This window comes from Micromesistius poutassou, assembly GCF_964030765.1.
Source record: "Micromesistius poutassou genome assembly, chromosome: 3".
In the NCBI taxonomy this organism is placed as follows: Eukaryota; Metazoa; Chordata; class Actinopteri; order Gadiformes; family Gadidae; genus Micromesistius; species Micromesistius poutassou.
The window spans coordinates 11891773-11915788 of NC_140273.1; the positions used below are offsets into that span (position 1 = coordinate 11891773).

At 46.3% G+C, this 24016-nt stretch overlaps 1 protein-coding gene across 1 annotated transcript in view; it reads right to left on the minus strand.

The window, feature by feature from the left end:
• Positions 1-15294, minus strand: part of sh3gl2a (SH3 domain containing GRB2 like 2a, endophilin A1) — a gene marked incomplete at both ends in the record, with an annotated part of 32339 nt that extends 17045 nt beyond the window's left edge. The window contains one exon of the mRNA XM_084465578.1: positions 15250-15294. Coding sequence (XP_084321704.1) covers positions 15250-15294 — 45 coding nt within the window. The remainder of the gene's footprint in view (positions 1-15249) is intronic.
• Positions 15295-24016: the final 8722 nt, after the last annotated feature.

Below are 24016 nucleotides of genomic sequence, written 5' to 3' on the forward strand. Positions count from 1 at the left end.
ATCCACGGTGCCTGGGCTGGCCCCACCTCAGCCGCCGCTCCGTGTAGCAGCCAATGACAAGGTGCGAATAACTCAACGCACCCACGCCATCCATGTCAATATGTTCAGACATGTCATTACCGCACCATATGACAGGGAAGGAGACGCCACACTGCTCAGAATCACACACGTTCCCCTCGCCCTTTTTTTGCTTTACATGTGTGTCAGCCCTCCATTTTGGCTAGCTACGTGACGGGAGTGGTATTAGCTCAGGAGAGGGGATTGGAACTCAAACAAATCCACCGGTGAGGTTGTGTGATTTCACTCTTGGTACGTTTGCTCTCCGTGTCAGAAAGACACAAGAATGAGTGAGATAATGATTTTAGGGTAATGGTGAGATAAAAGAATGGAAGAAAGTAAAAAGAGAAAGATAAGAGGGAGGCAGCGAGACCAAGAGGAGAGGAGACAGGAGCACGTCCCTAGAGAGAGATTCTATCATTCAGATGCAATCGACCGGAGATTGGTAATCGAATGACAAGCACTATATTGATAGTGCTTTTAGTGAATTAGCTTTATCTCTAAATCCAAAAAACAGGTATTGAAGCGCCATCGAGGCACTGCTGTTGTAGGACACTTTGAAAATATGGTAATATCTAATATTTCCTTTTTGGTCATACTCAAGTTAACAGATCCAAGATGTGGATGTTAAAATGATCATCCATCCGCTGGTGATAAAATGTATTCAGAGTGCGGACATAGTTGCTTTCTCGCTGAAACACACGGCAAGAAACGTGAACGCGTGCGCGCACACAGGAAGACACACACAGGAAGTGGAGAAGGGGGGAGGGAAAAAGTTGAAATATTTTAGTACTGTAGTACTTCTTAGCAAAGACTCATTTCTCATTTCCCTTTCATAGCTGCACATCACTGAATCAACCGGGGGAACAGCATGGATAAATTATTTAACTTAAACGGTGACACACAACGAAGCAGGCATTGTAAACAGCATTAACCGCCCTGCAGACCCAGGCAGGAGAACAGTCAATGTACTGATGGATGCATATTTTGGTGAAATTGTTAGCTAGAATTGTCCTCTGCTGCATAAAGGTGTGGCAGTGATGGAGGAGGTGTGGTGTCCTGTTTTGTTTTTTTAGAAGGAAATCGATAAGCCAAACCGCACATCGATTGGCTGTCATGTCGACGGAGGACAAGGGACTTCTGGAAGCGTTGTGGATTAATTGATACGCCTCACCTTGAATTTTTAACCCTAATGAGAATTCACTGAAAATGGGATTGGAACAAAGAGAGGACGGGAGGGGAGGATATAATGATGGCAGACGAGGATGGAGGTGAATGGAAGCGGATGTCCCCCTCAACAGAGAGAGCTTACTAAAGCATACTCAATGGTACACTCCTGTTCAGGGCAGACCGCTAGCAAAAACCCAAAAGGTCTCAACTCCACTCAGGACCACTCCAGAGGGAAAGTTCTGGCACACAAAGGGAGAGAGATTAGCCTGTCATTGGAAAAATTGGCCTTGCATTCTGACAGCATAAACAACACACACACACACACAGACAAACACAAACACACTCAACTTCAACCCAGATCCCTGATGCAAAATTCCTCTACTATCTGTTCCAACACACGTTTCCTTAGGCACAACACAAGACCGACCCGAGAGCCAATACAAAACACTGTGTGTGTGTGTGTGTGTGTGTGTGTGTGTGTGCGTGTGCATGTGTGTGTGCGTGCGTGCGTGTGTGTGTGCGTGCTTGAGTGTGTGTGCACACACACTAAGGAAGATGAATTGTGTACAAATTCCTGATGGAGATGGAGGGGGAGGATGAGGACACAGAGGGCATTGGGGGGAGTGGGGGGACGGCACAATGAGGGAGCTAGGAAGAAACAGGCAGACTTGCATCAGCACCAAAATCAATACTGCAGTGAAACCCAACTCCCCCCAGTCCTGAGTCGTGTTACCCACAGTCTGGACGTCACCCGTTGGTTTAACACAACCGTTTCCAGGGTGTACCGTAGACTGACGGAGAGCACAAGTGTTGCAGATTTTTTAAGCGGATATAAACCATACGTGGCACATTGAGGCCAAGACTTTAATGGCTAAAACTCATGAATAATTAATAGTTTATCACTTTGTAATTACATATAGCTTTCAATCAGATGAATTGATGAATTAGCCAATGAGATCTTTACCAAACAAAGGAAAAATGATTGGCTTTCATTGCGAGAATTAAATCCCATCTTTTCCCATTGACTTGTGGCAGATGGTCTTTCTGAATCCACCTACCACGAGCCAACTATAGGCTGTTTAGGACACCCTTACGAAACATCAGTCATGTGTTTAGTATGCTGTTGTGTGAGCCAACCGGACACAAGGACATATCAGAACAGAGAACAGTGTGTGTGCGTGTGTGTGTGTGTGTGTGTGTGTGTGTGTGTGTGTGTGTGTGTGTGTGTGTGTGTGAACAGTGAACAGTGAGTATTGACTTTTATTAGGTCCGGTCAGGAGTGTGTCTTTCCTTGTTGATGTACTATTGAACAGGAAGTGACTCATAGCATTGGCCTATTAAAGGAATGTGTATAGCATCTTATATTACTGGAAGATATTATGTTTCAATTGTTTGTCTGGCTTTTCTTTTGTAAAATATATATTCTAACAGTATGTGTCGTGTACATAAGGCAATCACGGATACCTAGGTAATCCAATAAGCTTTGAATACAGTCAGGTAAAAACAAGTTTCCCAAAGAAATGGAAGCATACTAGAGAAAATGGAGAGCAAAACGCACATTTGCAGTCTTTTGACAATTCTGAATAAGCATCTCCAATTGTCATCTCTTCTCAAGTAGTTCATATGAAATCAGACACATGGTCCTCTCTATCTCACTGAATCACACTTAGTTTAAAGACCGCTATTAAGCTAGCACGCTAGATCAACCAATCTAAACTATTTTAAATTGCTTTAGCTAAAAGAACAAAAAGATAATAGCTCACCGCTTAAGTGTCGGGATAATAAATAACAGTAAATTAGCACAAAGACAACACATGGCAAACCATTAAAAGGCACATTCAACCAGGACAAAGAGGCAAGATTATTATTAAAACGACAGCAGTCCAGAGAAGCAAGTAACTGGTTATTTATATCATGCACAACGTGGAAGGATATATTTGATCAAAGTGTGCAAAATATCACACTTTACATGTTAATCCAAGCAACACACTCCTTTACTCAATCTGCTATACTCCTCACATCATTCCAATAGATATGTTACCATGTTTTATTTATGGAGAGGGAATGTACCACACACATATCAATCTAAATGTAAGGGTTGATGTTAAACCTTGGGTAATATCCACTGTTACCGGGGACAATTAGTTTAGAAGTATGGAATTACAGCAAAACAACAACAACAAAAGGTTGCGGTTACACGGTTCTGAATCCATACATTTACTCACATGGAATAGTGCCAACGATAAGCACTTCAACATAAGACGCAAGCATAGAGGCACTTTCTGGCCAAGGAACAAGCAGAAGCTGTACTTTGAGTTATAAAGATCCCCCCCCCCCTTGGTGCATTAATAAGCATTCATTTCTTGGCAGTAGTGGATGGAAGTCAGTCAATGCAGCAAAACAAACTTCGAGAACAGTTGGCCCTCTGCAGTCTCTACACAATTTAACTGGTCTCCAGCCAACATTTTCTGGGGGCTTCTTGGATTATAGTGAGAGATACTGTGGCCGCCTTTCAAGAAGCTGGGACACATCTGACGGACATCACAGGGGGTGGCTGTGAGTCCACCTCTGTGAGACCGCCTCTCTATAGGTGGCGAGATGAAGGGAACCGCCGTGCTTGGCTATTCTGCTTCATATGCATGGTGTGGAAACACTTGCAGTCTGCGACATCAACCCCGTTTCAGCCAAAAAGTTTGACCACTGACATAAATTTCTGAATCGGATCAACGGAGAACAGAGTCGATCTTGAGGATTGCTCTTCTTTCCCTACACACGTATGAAGCAGTGCTCACTTGTATTAGAAAATAGCAGAATGTGACGGTGCCTCTTTAAGGAGAGTGTCGAAGTGATGGAGGTTCTTAACTCCGCCCACCTCCTACCAATGATGACACATGCATGGGGAGTCACAGGTGATGCGTCACACCTACACGACCCCATCAGTATGATCTGGAGTCCCACTGCTCCTATTAATCTCAGTACAATCTCTCATTCAACCCTCCTGGTTGTGATTTGAGGGAAGGCAAACACACGTCTTGGACTCAAAATGGCTCCATGCAGTCAGACACACCCTGGTCTGGGTGCAATGATCTGCTGGAGCTGCCCCATCCGTGGTTACAGTTCTGAGTCAGCTGGGCACCATGTTGGCCAAGAACACACACACACACACACACACACACACACACACACACCATTTGCTGAGCGTGCACGTCCATGCATATGGGACTTCTGGCTGGGGCCACCAGTCATTACTCCGCTCTTTTGTCTCAGTGGCGCCCAGCGAGGTACACACCGAGGACACAGCTGCCTGCTCCTTCTCTTCCTCCTCTCATTCCTTCATCTGCTCATCCTCTGCTCAGTTCCTCTCCACATCCTTCTCCTCCTCATCCTCGGTCTTTCCACCTTTCCATTTCTCTCCACACACACCTCCTCCTCTCACCAGTCTCTATCTCTCACTCCTCCTCCACCTTCTCTCTTCAGTCATTGCATCCCCTCCCCCTCCCCTCTTCAGACCTTCCACCCCCCCCCCCCCCCGCCCTCCTCCTCCACCTCTTGATCATTTCCTCAGTGTCTCCAGCCTTCATACCTCCTCCTCTCAACCCGTCTTCATCTGCTCCTCTTAACCCCCTCTGGGCTTCTCCTCACATCACAGTCTCCCCCCCCCATCCTCCTCGTCTTCCCTCATCCCATCCTCATTTTCCTTTGCTCCACATAATCTAACCCCTCCGTCGCCTGCCTTTCACTCCTCTGTTTACACCTCCACCATTTTGTGTATTGTCTATTCAGCTCTTGCTCATTCTCTCTGTCTTGATGTGACAGCGCTGTACACGCGTATAGGAGGCACAGAGTGTGTCGTGCTAGGCGTCATATGTGCATAATGCATGTGCCGTCTACAATGCATATCGACAGCAGGGAGAGGTCATGACAGCAAGTCCATTTCTATTCTCTTACTTTCTATTCTATCACTTTCTCTTTCCGTTGAACAGGATGTTGGTGTGGGTGTGTGTGTGTGTGTGTGTGTGTGTGTGTGGGGGGGGGTCGTGATCTCTCGTCGGCTAACGACCCCTGACCCCTGGGCTGTGGAGTGAGGCGATCACTGGGACTTCCCCCACCCAAGAGACACAGAGACTTTCTCAGCAGTAAATCAAACAACATGTTGACCTTTCCACTCCCTCCCCCTCTCCCTCCCCCTCTCCCTCCCTCCCCACCTTTTTACCACTCCAGAACACACACGCTGGCTCACTATTAAAAAGACATGAGGACACTCTGCATGGAGGACTTTAATATTTATGGACATGGTGAATGTGTGGTAAGGAGGACCCCAGCCAGGCCTGTCTACATGGTTATTGGAGTCATGTTCTGTTAATTGCAGGGCTGGCCATTATCAGGGATATATGTTCTGCTTAATGGCTGCTGTGTAGCATTACAGTATACTACGACCATAACGAGGTGGTAGAAAAACACACAAAACCCAACTGATCATTTATGAGCCTCGATTGAGAAGTTAACCAGACGCCATCCATCTAACATGATTTATGAATGTATTCATTATTATCATACACTTTTTTTTTAATCCAACACTCAACCCTTATAAATTCTATATTTTAGAAACTTTTTGACGGCAGAAAAAAACAATCGCATCATCGCAGGTATTGAGACTTACTGTCTGCAAACCTCCAGCCCTGACTAGCCCAGCCTAGCTTGTGTTTCCCTGCAGTGCACGATGCCCAGAATACGTGATACACAAGCACTGAATAAAACATTAGCCATGGCCTGAATACTGATGCGCAGAGAGAGAGAGAGAGACAGAGAGACAGAGAGAGACTATGGAAGAAGAGGAAGAGATGGTTGGGAAGGAGTGACAGAGAGGCACCATGCATCCACTGAGAACCACAAGTCTCTTCCTATCAAAGCCTCCAGAAGGCAGGGCTCCGCAGTAACAGTCGACTATTCACACCCCGCCAGAATCGGCCAGATTCTCGGCCACTCGAGTCTTTTCCCAATGGAAAATGCAGCAGATTGAGTCGTTGAAACCCTTGACATGAATCAAATATGCACCAAGAAATACATGGATGAGGGACACAATACCGCTTCCACAAAATCCCTGTAGAAAACACGGAGAGCATTCTCAAAATTTGTCTAAAAATCTTTACTTATGAAAGGCATGAATACATATATACGACACAGATCGGCAGTATAAACCACCACAAGCCAATCCCTGGTGGCCTGGCCTGATCTGCCAACCATAAACCCAGAGATGCAGAGTCGCTCTCTGATGGATTTCAAACAAGGTTTAAAGCCTTCCAAACATGCTAATGCCCTGTTTGTATGAACTTTGTGCTGCTTTGACATTTCAATTGAGTATTGCATTGTAGATCACTCACACGCTTTCTTAGAAATGATCTTTCAAGTATCCTACTCTGATAATTGGTTCCCAAGTACTTTAAAACATGGTGACTTCCTTACTTTTTTTGTAAAGGGACAAGATATAAAAGCATGGACGAACTGAAGACATCCTGTTGCGTTTTACGCTATCAATGGACCCTGTTCAGAGTTTCCAGGTCATTGTTAAATAAACGGTTCAAAACCAAGCTTTCAAAAAGAGACCCTTACTTTAAATGGACTGCTGCAATTGCTAGAATGTCTCATAATTTCATTGCAGCAATCGAGACCATTTAATAAAATGTGTTAGCTGGAGATCAACACCTTAATCACTGAGAGCCGAAGCAGACAGACAGTGTGTAGAAGCATGGCTGGTCTGTCCACCTAACACATGGAAACACGTCTGGTAGAGAGACAGGTTTGAGACATGGCTGTCTCTGCCCTAACATATGGAAACAAACCAGGGAAAACGACACACACACACACACACTTCAACCTGGATGTGAAAGGAACCCAATTAAGTTATTTTTTGAAAAGGTAGACACACACACACAGCAATTGCTGTAAAAGGAAACAAAGTTATTTTTGGCATGAAGGCATGTACTTTTCCCCTGGAAGACAGGTGCATTAGAGGCAATGCACTCTGTGTGACGGCATGTCCGGGTGAACGCCAGGATGCTGAGAGGCTGCAGGCGTGTCCTGTACCCATGGCTACAGACTACCACTCCTGCTGCAGTGCAGAGCTGAGCCTGGGCCAGGCTGGAACCAGGGAGACGGCCTAACAAGAGGACAGCTTGAGGACAGCCTTACCATAAGACAGAAGGACAGCCTCACAAGAGGACAGAAGGACAGCCTTACCATAAGACAGAAGGACAGCCTCACAAGAGGACAGAAGGACAGCCTTACCATAAGACAGAAGGACAGCCTCACAAGAGGACAGAAGGACAGCCTTACCATAAGACAGAAGGACAGCCTCACAGGAGGACAGAAGGACAGCCTCACAGGAGGACAGCGTCACAAGAGGACAGAAGGACAGCCTCACAGGAGGACAGACGGACAGCCTCAGAAGAGGGCAGAAGGACAGCCTCACAGGAGGACAGAAGGACAGCCTTACCAGGGGACACTATACACTGACTATACTATATTATGTATAAACAATCTATACTATAAACACATGTTTATAGTGTCAAAATCAATCTCTGCAGAAGTCATATCAAAAATGAGAACAGCTTTGAGGGCCATATATATCTCTAATCGTGAATAGCACAGAGAGCTATACAGAAAGTAGGACAAAGATAAATCACTAACTTTGAAGGGGCAAAGTGAGTCACCTTTTATTAACTATAATATCAATAATTAAGTCAGTGTTTTACATGACTCAACCCGTTAACAAATCGACTTTTCTTTGTGCATACAACTTTCTTTTCTCTAAAGATCCACTGGGATGGTTTACATAAAGAAATTAGCTGTTTTGTGTCCGTTGTTGGAGGAATGGCGCGACCGCCTCTCTGGTTGCTGCTTTAGTTGACAACGTTGCCGATGAAGAACCAGGAGGCTGACTGAACGCTCCACTGCAGGTTCGCTCACGCCTTGCACTAAATAAATGGTGCCGCTGTAACAGTGAGGGGTCCTGAAATTCAGAGTATGCATCCTTTGAAATGGTTTCGTGTGGGGATGAGGGGGAGGGAGGTGCAGCAGTTCTGCACGCAGCTCCAATGTAGGAGCAGGTTCTCAGTGCTTGCTGCTTGCTGGGTCTTGTAGTGCCATGCATCAGGGGAGCTTGAGATGCAGAAAAACAACATTTATTTGGAGCTGAAATGATTATAAAGGCTGGTACCAATTTGGCCAATGTCCTGATTAGGCCCCTCGGCCTTGTGTTTGACACATGTGAACCATACTGTACTGTACTACATGTTTATTAAGTTTGTCAAGGATTGCCTCCAGGTTAGCCTGTGCAAAATTGAATCAAATCCTGGACCATTTACACTTACACACTACATTTCTTTTATTTCAAAATTAATTTATGTTTTTGGGCTCCCAATTCCATTTGCTATTTTTATTTGCACAACATATAAATAGAAGTGAGCTGCGTGTGTGTATTTTAGGACAAATTAATGGATTGCATAATACAGATTCCAAAACTTTGTTTCCACAATGTAATGAAAAGCATTATCAATCCAGCCAATCATTACAGCCCAGTGTGATTGAGTAGAATAGGTGAAATGTAAGATATATTAAAAGAGATATTTAAAAAGCAAAGCAGAAAGCCTTGTAGACATCTTTTTCATCCTCCGTCCCTCCCTGTGTGATTGCAGAGCCCATCAGAGGAGTAATAAACGTTTCCTCCATCCCTTCCCTTAAGTATCTCACCACGGTTTTATCGCTAATCTTCTTTTTTAATAGTTTATCTCGTCCACTCAGTCACGACAGGCTCAAGAGGTATTTATTCATCCTTTCTTTCTTTCCTTTCCTCTGTCCCAGCTCCCTCCCTCCCCTCAACCTGCATCCCTATCTTCCTACGTCCATACCTCTCGTTTGTACCTCACTCCCTCCTCGCTCTCCTCCCGCTCTCCCACTTGCTCCATCACTTCCTCTCTCCCCATCTGTTAACTCCCAGCTGGGTTTGTTGTGTGCCGTGTCCCTCGTGCACGAGGAGGTCCACCGTGCACGACGAGGTCTGCTGTGCACGAGGAGGTCTGCCGTGCATGAGGAGGTCGCACACAGTGCCAGCTAAATGCACGGATGGATGAGTCACCCACTCAGAATCTGCCACCACGCACGCATGCGCGCATACACACACACACACACACACACACACACACACACACACAATAGCGCAGATTGTGTACTTGCAAACGAGAGAAAGCTAGTTTGCAAGATAAACAAGAGAATTGAGCTTCAATGGTGTGTGTGTGTGTGTAGATGCTGAGCTAGAGATGCATAAATGATGCAGCCATCTAGATAACAGGAATGCAAATGAGCCATTGGGATGGCAATCATTCACCGCGTAAACCCCTTCTGCACTGACTCATGGAAGCCCATTTCCATCGTCTTCAATAAGACTGGTGCTTTTTAACTCAGAGGTAACTGGAGACGTCATTCCTAATCACAACGTCTGTGTGGCTGTCGTTGTTACAGAACACGACAGAGCCGTGAGAGGAGATCTCCATTCATTATCTCTCTGTCTCCTGTTATTATTGAGTTTATAGTTAATCATTAAGCATATAAATGATCCAGAATCTCACCCTTTCACCTGGCCATGCAAAACATAAAATATATAATTACAGATATTGTATTATCATAAATAATTTTAATACTGGAGTACAGCAATAATGCTGGTTCTTACGGTTTTACTGTGAAGAACAGATTTCAGTACATTTTCTTTCTAAGTAAATGTGTGTGCACATGATTCTGCCACCCCTCTCCCCTCACAAGCTGCTTTGAACAGCTCCACAGTGTTTATTTTTTTACCGTAATAGTTGGCTAGCAACACACACACACACACACACACACACACATTTCTATAGAAGCTGCCAACCCTGTTTTTAAAGTTACAGTTTATGATTTCATCCGGAGAAAATGTGCAAGGCCAGCGTCAGACCTTCAACTTCTCCTTCGTTTGGGGGATGTTGAAAGATGAGACGTGAAGGCCGGGCCCATGAAGAATGTTGCCATATTCTATGTGATGTTTTCCAAGGAGAGGTATAAATTATAAGCACTTTGTTCTGAAGCCTGGTGATCGCACTTGGGATACAGTGTAATATAGAGATGGTTACTATACTGACGTCTATTAACGGGAAACTGTGTCTAGACGTAGAATAACGTAGAATAAATGTATGTTGGAAGTTGGTTTAATCTGCCAATAAGAAAGAACATACCAATCACTAACTTCCGAGTGCTGCAGGTCCTTAAAAATACACGTTCTTTCAAAGTATCTGGCTGAAATATTATGTTTAAGTAGACAACCCTGCAACACATGCCATACCTTTGCATTTATACATGTAATATGCACACACACACACACACACACACACACACACACACGCACGTCGGTCACAGAGGTGGCATCTGCTCCTATATGACTCACTGCACCCGCTCAGGGCTGAGTTGATCTGTGACGTAAAAGCGCTGATAAAAATAGAGTCATTACATCTGTGTTGAAGTCTGTGAAAGGAGCACAATGAGGGAGCAAGTACTCCAAGGGATAAACACACATACAAACACACACTTACTCCCCTTCTACCATGTACAGAACACACACACAACTGCACTCACTTTCTCTCACTCACACGCACGCACGCACGCACGCACACACACACACACACACACACACACACACACACACACACACACACAAGAATTGATTGGTCGTTAAACCAGGAGCTGGGCTGGGCCTACCCTTCACGGCCGCTGCCCCGTGTCCCGGGACAGTGGTTAATGGTGCCCCGCACCACACCACGCGCCACCATGACCTCGCTCCACAGAGACAGGTGGAGAAGGTGGAGGGTGACCGGAAATAAATGACTTGGTGATGGAGTGTGTTTATCACGTACATTAGAAGGTGAGTGGAGGTAGTGTGTGTGTGTGTGTGTGTGTGTGTGCGTGCGTGCGTGAGTGTGTGTGTGAGAACCGTACAATGAGGGTGAGTGAAGATATGTGTGTGTGTTTATCTGGGTACTAAACACAAGACAGAAGGTGAGTGAAGCTGTTTGAGTATTTGTTGGTATTGTAATCGAGATAATGTGAGTGAAGCAGCTTGTGTGTGTGTGTGTGTGTATGTGTGTGTGATGTGTGTGTGTGTGTGTGTGTGTGCGCGTGCGTGTATGCGTGTATGTAGGTGACTGAAGAAGCACGTGTGTGTGCAAGAATGTAAGTGCACGATTATATTGCGTTCATGTGTGCATGTGTGTGTGTGTGGATCTAGCCCCCCTCCACACTGAGGCCCTCTCTGCAGCCCTCCAACGCGTTAGCACCCCTCGACCACCTGGTGTGCTTTAGACACCTAAACTAAAGCACAGGATGAGGTTCTGCTGTGGTTTCCACGGCAGCAGGGGTCCTTTCCAGAGCATTAATTAGCCACGAGCCGCACCCGTAAAGCTAGCCCCGCGAGACTTTGTTCGTTTGATGGAGAAAACATTAGCATAGTGGTGTTGAGCTGAGGCAGTGTAATAGAATAGAATGCCTTTTTACAAACATTCTTTTTTTATGATTCATACAGATACGAGTAACCCAAGCCATTAGAATTTAAACCGAAAAAATATATTCCTATACGAAAAAAAGTGTTTGTTTGGCTTACAATATATGCTGGTCCAATTCAATTACATTCTTTGTTGCGGCCCTAATCCCATGACATCCATCGCTGTGTGCATGTGTGCACTTTCAAATGTGCATGCACATGCAATTCATGCATGCGAGTGTTTGCAGGTGTGTAGGGGCCCGTCGGTATGGGGGTAAGAGGAGGGTAGTGTGGGGGTCGGCAAGGACAGATTGCTGGCAAGGGGCCCATATGGACTGGGACTTGGGATCTGATCCTGCTGGATTACTGAGCCATACATGGAGCCTGCTGTCGCCCTGCTCTCAGGGGGAGGTGCAGGAGGGGAGGAGGAGAAGGCAGTGGGGTGGAGGAGTATTGGGGAGGAGGTGAAGGGGAGGAGGAGGCACAGGGGTGGAGGAGCATGGGGGAGGAGTTTCAGGAGAGGAGGAGGAGGCGCAGGAGAGGAGGAGAATGTAGGAGAGAGTGAAGTGGAGGAGGCGGCACAGGAGGGGAGGAGCATGAGGAGGAGTTGCAGTGGAGGAAGAGGACAGGGGTGGAGGAGTGTGGAGATATGAAGAGAAAGTGTATGCTTGAGGCCAATGACTGCAATCGGAATACAACATGAAATGTAAATGGACCTCCTTCAATTATTCAACTACATTTTTTCTTATTTTGCTTCCATACACTGTCTCCTGTTTGTCAACTCATCCTATAACACATTTCCTCTCCATCTCATCTCAAGCCTTCAACGTGCCAACAAACATCTGGCTGGCATGTTTTGTCCCTTTTGCACGATTCAAATCACATTCCTCCTCTGTATGAACTATGACCTTGTTACCAATAAGCTGGCATTAACCAGACAGGACAGTCTGGTTACTAGGGAGGTTGACTCCCAGCTAAAAGGTTCTGGGTTCAGACCCCACTGTCTGCCCCCTAACCTGATGGGCCTCCCCGTGCACCCCTATCTCCACCTTTTTGACATTTATCTGAATTCACGGTCACATTGGATAACAGTGTCTGCTAAATGACTAAACAGTAAAATAAATAAGAATGTCAACGCTAGGGAGGCATGGCTGAAGGGACGGCACGGTTATGGTCGATTTAATGTTGACTAAAACCAAAAACAAGACCATGTAACTGGCCATTGACTTTAATTTCTAACGTTTTGAAACGCCAGACAAATCCTCCTCCTCCAATTACAGCTTAGCGCCTTTTTAAAAACTTGTCCTCCTCTCTGCCTCCGCCTCTGTCCTTGAGAAGAGGTCTATGTGTGTGTTGTGTGTGTGTGTGTGTGTGCGTGTGGTTGTTGGTGTGCGCGTGTGCGTGAGTGACGCGTGTGTGTCAGTGTGTCTGAGCTACAGCGACAGGCGAGGAGTGACTTTGTGTCCTACATGCCTTGTCATACCCACCGAAAAGATTGGGAGATTTAGGAACCTGGAGGGGTATGGAATGAAATGGCGTCATAAACTCTGTATACTGAACATGGCAATTCTTCGAAACGCTCTCACACACACACACACACACACACGCACACTTACCTACCATATTATCCTCATCTATCAACTGAAACCACTTAGGTAATTATACTCTTCTAACCACTGAACACACATTCACCCACACACCTGACTAATTATCTCTTTCTATTAACTGAACACACACACACACATAACCTAACTAATACTATACAGCATTTATGCGTAGAAAGGAACTTGATTACATGTAATTGAACGTAACAGCAGAACATAACCATAACATTATCTCTCTACCGCTGAATCGTCGGCTAGAAAATCAACAACTGACTGAAAGGTTCGGTTTATCTGTCACAATGGATCGGTTAGTATGTGACAAGCGCTGACCTTCGCAAGCAGGGCTATTATTAGTGTCATGATTAGGTAATTACTCTCTCCTGGAATAACACTCTTCCTCTGCTGAACGGTCCAGGAGAGGATGATGATGCAGCTGATGATGATGATGGGGCAGACAACACAAAGCTTATTCACGCAAATGGGAGTCTGAGAAACTGAGATAAGGAGAGCGGAGGAGGGCAGTGATGAGAGCAGGGGTGTGAAAGAATAGAGGCAGTGACGATGGTTAGGTACTGTAAATGGATCCAAGGCAGGAGAGACCCATAGAGCCAGGGAGAGGGTTCTAAGGCAGGGGAGAACCGGAGAGCAGGAGGCCAGGGTGAGGGTTCTAAGGCAGAGGAGAACCATAGAGCAGGGAGCCAGGAGGAGGGATCTAAGGCAGGGGAGAACCGGAGAGCAGGAGGCCAGGGTTCTTGAGCAAAAATGACATTTTACACATTCTGGCTCCTCCTAGGTAGGTGTTGTTGATACCAGTACAGATCACCACACACGTCCAGTCACATATTGTACCCAGCCAGTTACCGATGAAACAATCTGCATAATATAGTAATACACAAAAAATTCACAGAGATAGAAATATTTTCTAAATATATCCCTGTGACTATTTCAATGATATATATGCCTGCTGCATGGCAATACAAATGGTCCTGTTCCGTAACCTTGAAACTACGTAGAGCATGCACATGGAAAATTGCGCATTAGTTTGGAAGATGTCCATTTCTTTCCGTTCCTCGGGTGGACCGTGCACTACACGGCTGAGCTGTAGCCGTGCAGTGTGCGTTTAGAGGGCGGCGAGGTCACGGCAGAGGACCGTGGAGGTAAAGACGGATTTCCGTCACAACGCACTTAACGGTTATGCAACGTTTGTGTGCAGCGTCAGTAATCGCTGCCGTAGTTTTTCAAAACACACACACACACACACACACACACACACACACACACACACACGCACGCACAGCCTCTAACACCGCTATGGGAGCGCCGGGCTACACCGAGAACTACGCGAAGGGCTGCAGAATGTCATCTGAAGGGTAGGATAGTGAAGCCATGTTCTCCGTATTACGATTTCAATCATGGATTGCGCTCGTGGGAAATTCTACCTCTAAATTATTTTGATATGGATGTAAAATAGTTTGCAGAGTGTCCATCAAATACATTTTTTTTTACAAGAACACGATCGTAAATATATCCCCCCGTCCCTCCTCCACTACCACCAACAACCTGCACCATGGTTGATCGGTGGTGCAGTACCGGAATCCGCCGCACATGATATGAATCCGGCAAGGCAGACCCGAGCGACGGGTAAATACGAGACCAAACAAGGACGTTGCCTCATGCAGAAACCAAATAGGTTTACCCTCCATCCAATCACCCATCCACACGACCGGTGTGCCGCTACACCGCATCACCGAGGACAAGTCAGGTTACACACGCAGTCGACGCTGTTCAACTGTACGTGAAAAAAAGGTTTTTAGCATGGAGCTCTTGCCAAGGGGTTTAGTGTGTAAACGAGAAGACCCCTACCTGAGTGGCTTTGTGGAATTGCTTCTTCAGTCCCGCTACAGACATGACTTCTACACGGTGGTTTTAGCCGGGGTGTACGTGGACTGATGCTGCAAATCGCGACAGGTAAACGCGGGTCCCACTTGCGATGGTTTTCCTTGCAAAATTGACGAGCCCCTTCGATCTCTCTGCGCCGTTCTTCTTAACCAAAGGAATCTCTCTTGGCAGCGGAGGGAGGGGGTTGAGCAAAGCCGTGATCAGCAGGGTAGACTACTGAATGTCAAAACCACATGTCTGCACGCCGTGACGTAGGTCGTAAGCACGGTTGCGTCGTACGCGTCGTTTCTTAAAGCAGACGTTTCTCGGAGCACGACGTCCGCATCCCAGCGTACAGATAACACGACAGGATCTATACCTCCCCGCCCATCAGGGGGGACATGGGGTCGAAGATAGCTGGAAAAAAAAACCTCATCATATGAGCAAAGAAGAGAAACCCAGCTTCGTGTATGGGGTGGGGTGGGGTGTGGGGGGGGATCGATGGAAATGGTGTAATGTGCATACGTGGACATGATAGAAACGACCCACGCATGACACAGACCCCTGTTGCTGTTATAGTGGTTGATGTGAAAACGGCCAGGGGCAGCGTTCCAAAGGGTTGCTTTTCAGCACCCTGGACAGCGCCCATACAGCCAGGCTCCCTCAGGGAGCCGCTGCTGCTGCTGATGCTGAGACGGATCAACCTAAACTGAAGCCCCACAAAACACTCACATTGTAGGCCTACATGTTAACCACTAGTAAATCTGCTAATTTCACAATCGCTGAATACGACCAATCACTTTATTGTGAAAAATCATGTAAGACTAAAATCATTACAATCAGAATACGGATTTATTAAGAGTCATCTCCACAATTTGGAGTAATGTTTTTTTTTTTTTTTTTAACGCCAGATGGCTTTCCTATTGTCATTTCAGCAAATATTTTGACACTTAAGGCTGCTACTGAAGTTCTGGAACAAAGCAGGATACAAATAGGCTATCTTTTTTTTTACCACATGGCACATGGTCCATGATAATCTCCACTAGTTTAGTACCTGGGCCCCGGAGAGCAGACCCATCATTCATTATGAGCGACACTTGTTTCTCCTGATGTCTCTGTGAAAAGGGTCTATAACTCAGAAAAGGAAAGCATATTATAACTTTGTGGATGACCTACTCCGTCCACTAGTAGGTCTACATTTAATTACGTAGGTCAGTGGTTCTCGCGTTCTCTAGTGGTACGCGGAGTATGAACAATTATTTTTTTTTAAAAGTTGAAGCAGAGCTGGGTTCACCGTAACTCTCACGGGTTCACCGTGTGTGATGGCCGTGCAGTGTTTCCCACACATAGGCCAATGTGTGGCGCTGCGCCACAGATTGAACAACGAGCGCCACAAATTGATTCCGCTTTTATTTATTTTTACTTGAACGCGTTTTTTAAATGTAACTCCGCCAGCCCGTAATCGCGCCCCCGTAATGCTGCCAGTCCGACATGTTCCCATTCCGACAGTCCTGTGCGCGTATGCAAATTAGCCTTGTGCGCCAAACAGACGAAGGGCCCTATCTTGCGCCCGGCGCAATTGACTTTCTACACCGACGCATGTGTCGTTGCTAGTTTGCACCCGGCGCAAAGCTGATTTCCCCCCGCAGCAACCAGGCACCACTACACTTGCATGTTAAATATTATGATGTCAAAGATTATGCATACATGTGAAACTGCATAGAAATAGCGTGTGGATTGTGGAAACATTTTTTTTTCCATAGGGCTGCACGAATGAACATGAATGAAGTATAGTAAGCTATGCCATGCGTTAAAATAATAATAAAAATAATAACAATAATACATTCGAGAAAGTATATTCCAGGCTTCCAAAACAAAATCTAGTTTTAGGGTAAATGATTGGTTAAATGATTTGGGAAAGAACAGCTGATACAGCGGTAAATTGTAGGCCTACTTTTAAATCAATGCATCTGCAAACACCGTACAGCAAACACATATGTTCTTAACAAAGACATCGTGTACAAGCCCATTACTTTTAGGATTGATGAGTATTTGATCGTGAGAAAACATAGCTTTACCGCGAGTGAGTGTTTAAAATAATGAATGAATGCGGGTGATGCTTGGTGCGCGTGTGTGTGCACGCCCATCTGTCTAAACAAACGCAAATTAAACACGTAAGTGTATGAGAAGGAAATCGAGTCAGTCGACCTGCGATAAGCAGCTGATTCTGAACGAACTCGTCTTCGAGATGGACGTGTTCTAACGCATTCAATCAATGAAATGTTAACACAACAGTATATATCTGACCATTTAATTTTCGGGGAATTTTAGGGGAAGCCGAGCTTCCCTTGCAGTCGAGAAGTCGCCACTACGAAAGAATGCAATGTATCCAACTAGCGGGATCTAAACAAACTAAGCTCCAGCGAATTACTACAATGCAGAAGTAGTGGAGAATGGTGAAACACAGCAACTCTAGCCTACTCTCAACCAAAATAAAACTAATCGCAAACCTAAGTTAGGTTACTTTTTAGCAGGATGGAAGTGATGCTGATGCGGCTCTCAGCTGTGCCAGAGCGTTCACAGTTGCTAGGGAGACCACCTGCCGTCGCCGCCCGGTGCAGCAGTGTGAACTGCCCCGTTTTTAGAACGTCTCAGCCCGTCTCGCCGCAAGGAGTTGCGAGTTGCAAGCAGTTGCGTCGCGAATCCTTGGTCTGAACTGGGCTTAAATGTTGACGGGGGGGACGGACGGACCGACGAGGGGGGACGGGGGACGCGTGTTTTTTGTTTTTTTGGCCGTGAGAAATTGGATGTGTGGCGTGTGTAAGCAGGCAAAAACGTGTGTCACACGGTGCACCGTGCAAGTTGGCAGCTCTGAAATGTATAAATCGAATTACGTGGGAGCCAGCGGGAACTACATCTAATAGAAAAGTATTCATCGAACCGCAGGCCTTGACTAGGCTAGTCTACATAAAAAAGACGTGTGCAACTAGCCTAGCTAAACACCGAATTGTGTTCTCATTTAGGAATGAGGAGTTGACGTCACGGCACAGTAAGCCGTGTAAGCCCCCCCCTTTCCGCCATGTTGGTAGGTACGCCCCTCCGAGTGCAGCTGAGCTTTGCGTTATTGTTGACACGGTAGCTGCTAGCAGAGGAGGTTGTTGAAATTCTTTACTGTTTTAACAATGCCTGGAAGCAACTGCTGCGTTAAAAACTGCTCCAATGCCTCACACGATCGCCGAGGAAACCGTAAGAACAGTGGGCTACAGTTTTTTAGGTTCCCTAAATGGAGAACGCACTTAGGAGAGCAAGTATCCGACATCACGAGGAGACGTCGGATTTCTTGGGTGGCTGCAATCAGAAGAAAGGACCTTACTTTCGATAACATTCCCCAGTCGATAAGAGTGTGTTCTCTGCATTTTCACTCAGGTACGTTCTCTAAAAATGTCTTTAAATTTGTTTATGTTGTCGTCTCTTAAAGCCACGAAGTGTACCTTATGTTGGTGCGAACCCTGAAGTGCATCTTAAGTTGTTTTCTAGCAGCTAGCTAGCTACCTAACAAACTGTTGCTTCTTAGAAAATGCTCGATGGCCCAACCATTAATGTTGTTTTAAACAAAACTAGTTGAGATTCAGTTCATGACATTAGTGTTTCCCATGATTGTTTTGAGCTTAACTAACACATTTTCTGTAAAAGCTTAAAGCATTGATTACATTGCATTAAAGCATTGATTGAAGCATTGATTGTACATTGTACATTGCATTAAAGCATTGATTGTAATTAAAGCATTGATTACATTGAGTTTTCATAATCTAATTATTCTGTTCTAGGTAAACCATCATATGAGATGGTGGAGAACCACCCTGACTGGACACCATCTTTGCGGTTAGGCCACAGTGATGTCAAGCCAACAGATGGAGCGAGATATCAGCGGCATGTAATGCGCAGCAGGACCCAGCGCCAGGAGCAAGTGCCACCGCTGGCAGAGCATCAGGAGCAGCGGCCTCCATCCCCGACAGAGGAGCAGCGGCCTCCATCCCCAGCACAGGAGCAGTGGCCTCCATCCCCGACAGAGGAGCAGCGGCCTCCATCCCCGACAGAGGAGCAGCGGCCTCCACCCCCGACAGGGTGGGGGGGTGGAAAATCATTTCTAAGGTGGTACTCATGGTAAAAAGTTTGAGAACCACTGACGTAGGTCATTCCACATGACCTACGGCGGAAACTTAAGTTGAAAGAAAATCCCAGTTTGAATGTGTCATAAATAATAAATGTATAAATTAAGCCACCTCTTAACATCCAACATCGAGGTTTCTGCCAACAGTGGATGGCGTTGGCATTGGAGAAAACATGTGAGTGGCGCCATCTGCTGGACAACAAGACAACATGCATTTGAGCGACAAAGAGCAAAGTGCAATGGGCAATACATTATTGAATGTAGGCCTACCCTATGGTTTATTTGTCTACAGCATCAGAACAGAATAAGCCATAATCAGCAGTATTTTGTTCAGATATTCAAAGGTAATATTTTGTTTATGGTAAATTACAATAAAGTGGGCCAATCGATATAATGAGGTAACCCAAATAACTATTTCCATGGACACAAATAAATACAATTATCAATAACGAGCAAGAAACACGTTATCAATAAGAGAGAAATTGACCAAAGTCAATTGACCATTTTTATTTATATATATGTATTTATTTAATAGCCTATAATGAGGAATTAATATATGCTGCCACCTTGTGGTTAAAGGTTATTAAAGCATTACGCTAGGTTTTTATAAATGCATAAACTGACTCGATAAGATTTGTGCCGTCTGAAAGTAAACGAATTATCTCAATCCTCAATCCTAAAAATTAAAAAGAGACAAATAACTATCAACAGTTAATGGAAATGGACAGCGAAGGCTGAATTGCATATTCAAACCCCAAACCTGTTTTAAGTGAATAGGCTATGTCATGAGCTCATCGATGGCATTTGATTATTGGCGTTAAGGATTCTGCTCATTGACACGCCAAATATTTTTTCCCCCTCCAGTACAGAGAGGGAATCAAACCAGCAGCCATGAGCCACGATAGGCCCACTACCAGCAGTGGAACTAGAACTGTCCCCCTTTCCCATGCTTACAACACAATACGTAATATAAATTTGTGATGTTCAATGTCAGAGCGGAAAACAATAGTGTTCCCTCTTCCTAAGAAGGAGATGTTGGCGATACATCACAGAGGTTGTCAGTGACCTATAAGCACAGTTCCTAACTGAATGGTCACGCGCACAGCCGCGGACGACAGCGGTGATGAAGTGCTCGCGGCCCGTGGCTCAGAGCTGTGTGTGTGTGTTGATTGATTGATTGCGTCCGTGCATGCTTGTGTGTGCGTGTGTGTGGTCCGAAGTGCATTTTGTCTTGCCCCATGAGACGATAACTCTTACCTGTGAGCGGGCAGACAGATGTGGAGATGCACTCAATTGTTAGCAGACATCGCTCTCACCTTTACAGGATGATGACCACCAGCATTCTGTCGTCCCCGCCCTCCTCCCACCCGACCTGCGAGGACCCGGGGTTGGAAAGAGGAGCGGTTCACATGTAATTGTGAAGAATCGGAGTAGAGCTTTCCATTAAGTCCTCTAAACAATATGTTTCAATTCTTACTCCTGATTATGTTTGCAGTTCGATTCGATTTGTCTTCTTTTCTCTCTATACTCTTTAATCGACATAAACGTCTTGTTATTATTTATTATGGGTTTCCGACCTTAAACATCTTCCAACAACATCCAAGGCCAACATCCAAGGCCTAAAAGGGTTGCTAGTCAAAGCGGTTGAGAACTCTGGACGAATGTAGATATTAGAACATTATAACATCTATACAACAGTTTATTTCCAATACTGCAGTGTTTAACATTCACAACACATTCTCTACTGCTCTGATACAGGGACAAATATCACATTTTTGCAGAATTGCAGAATATGGAAAAGTAGGCTACAACATATTTGTAGCATCCAAAATGTTCCTCTTTCAGTCATGCTACCTACAAGAGAGAAGCAGTGAATGTATTTCAATTTAAAGCTCATTGGATCGGTTCAGCCACCTACACAAACGACCTCTGAGCGGAGTGGTGGACGCACAAAGCCTGAAATAACCGAAACCCAGAAACGGCGAACCGTGTGATTATAACGGAGCGGCACCAACTGGCCGCACGCGTGATGAAAAACGTGAAGGGGAAAAAAAAAAATACGTGCGAAGCGAGCTGCGATCACAGTGGCCCCGCGGTCATTTGTCACACACTGCCGCCAGCTGCGTCGCCAGGGACCCATCGGGGCCACGGTCAAACGCGTGTGTGTGTGTGTGTGTATGTGTGTGTGTGTGTGTTTTATGAGGTCTGCTACCCTTAACCCTGCCCGCCTCCAAAACACACGCACGCACACCCACACACCCACACACCCACATCTCACCTTACACCACTCAAACATGCTAATGCACCTATGCTGCGCTCTAATTGGTCCCAGCGATGCACGGCCTGCTCCACCTGTGTTTGCGGGAGGCCTGGAGCCGTGGCCGGGCCGAGCCACTGTGTGTGAGCACCGCGAGTCAGAGAGCGCGAGAGCGGGGCTAATGTTATGCAAACAAACACTTCTTTGTTGTTTGGCGCTTCTAGTGCCTTCTTCCCTGCCACTGTACGAGAGAGGATGGAATAAAGACGAGGGGGGAGAGGGAAGGGGGGGGCGAGGGAGGGAAAAAAATTGAGAAATGGCGGGTAGGGGGTGTCGGGCGGGCCGGGTAGGTGGGCTTTGAATTCATTAGTGTGATTACCAAAGGTGTGCTACTTTTTGGAAGCGCTGTGCGTGTGTGTGTTCCTACCCTACAAACTTTAGCCCCGCTAATGAGGACGGGAGAAGTTGCGGTCCACGTGGGAAGGTGCTTTCCGAAGCCCCTCTAGACCCTGGAACCAAGTTATGATTATGCAGAAATACAGTGTGAGAACAATGGCTGAACGCAGGGCTGCATCGCCCAGGACCAAAGCCCCATTATCCACTGTTTATTAGCTCTGCCTCTCCTCCGTAGCGCTACCACCACGGCCGCGATCAAAGCCTCCGTCCTGCACCACTGTTGTTATTGAATGCTGGAGATATTGCTTTGACTAGACCTTCCCTCCCCAGATCCACACACACACACACACACACACATAAACAACTCTCCTGACTCTCCCAGGAGAGTCAGGAGTATTACGTCCCTCTGTTGTACAACAACACCTGTGCACACAAACATCCACCTTGCTTAGCCGCTGGTACTCTCCAGCCTGGAGAGGCATTACCCGCCCAAAGCTCCGTTGACGCACACACTCCGCTGCCGCTGTCGTCCCGGCAGTGTCCGTCTCTCTCTCTCTCTCTACCTCGCTCTCTCTGGTGGAGCCTCGAGGACAACAGACTCCTTGTTGCTGAGAGCTGAGGAGATTAGAGACGAGATCAACCCCTACCCTACCCTCCTGACCCCCCCCCCCCCCACACACACACACACACACGCACACGCACACGCAAACACCCTCCATCCATCACACCTTCACCCAGGGATCTCTGACCGCGGCTTACAGCGAGGCGGTGGCCATAAGCAAAGGCTTTAGAAGGAGAGTCCAGGGAAGAGCCGGGCCACAATAAGGAGGACAAAGAGTGTGGAAGGATAGAAGACAAATAAGAACAAGCCAAAGGGTTGGGGAGGAGGAGGAGGAGGCGGTGGTGGTGGTGGTGGTGGTGGGCCAACGACTCTTCCTACAGCAGGCTATAGGGGTTCTCCTGGGGGGTTTAGTCGTGTACAGATTCTGTAACTTTCGCTCTTACCATGGAGAGCTTGGCTCTCTCTGCCAACACTGCTGGCTTACTGCATGACATAGAAAAAGTGCTGCGGTTGACCCTGCTGCTCCGCATCCTCCCCCCCCCCCCCCCCCCCCCCCAGCCCGCTGTCTATACAAGATGCTCCCTGCGCGGTACCTTCGGGTGGGCTTCGGTCGGCACAGAGCCTGCTGTCACATCAGGTCTGGAGCGGAACACTTTAGAGGAACAGGAGGACAGCGATTTTGTTGTGAAACAACCGCTGAAATGTTATATATTTTTTAGATGTTGAATTAGATGCGGCCGTTATCAAATGTCGGTAGGAGAGGCCAGTGGTCGGGGGGTGTGACTGCTGATAGGTTTGGAGGTTTGAAACCCAATGGCAACAGACTACCTCGAGGCGTCTTTGAGCAAGAAGCCTGACCTCTACTTGCTCATTAATGACACAATTACAAACATTGTATGTCACTTTCACTGATCAAATTCACTGCGTTAAGTCTCGTTTTTTTCCTGCTAATTGAGAGGGACACTATTTCAATAACCTACTCTTGACGTTCCACATCCTTGTCAGCAACAAGTCAATACCCCAGATAAACATCCTCCTGTTTCGACTCCGTCTTCAAATGCAGACTGACCCAATTAATAATCCCTTTCATTCATTTCCCCTCCACTGAAGTTGTTACCACGGCGATAGCAGGACAGCTACGGGAGCCCGGGGGGAAGTTGAGCGCTGAGCTACACCCACCTCTGGAAACACCACAACACCGTCATCCCCCGCGGACCCCAAATGCAGGACAGGAAGCGCCGAGAATATCGTAAACATGCTGCATTATACATTTGACAAAGGCACATTTGGCTGTCACACACACACACACACACACACACACACACACACACACACACACACACACACACACACACACACACACACA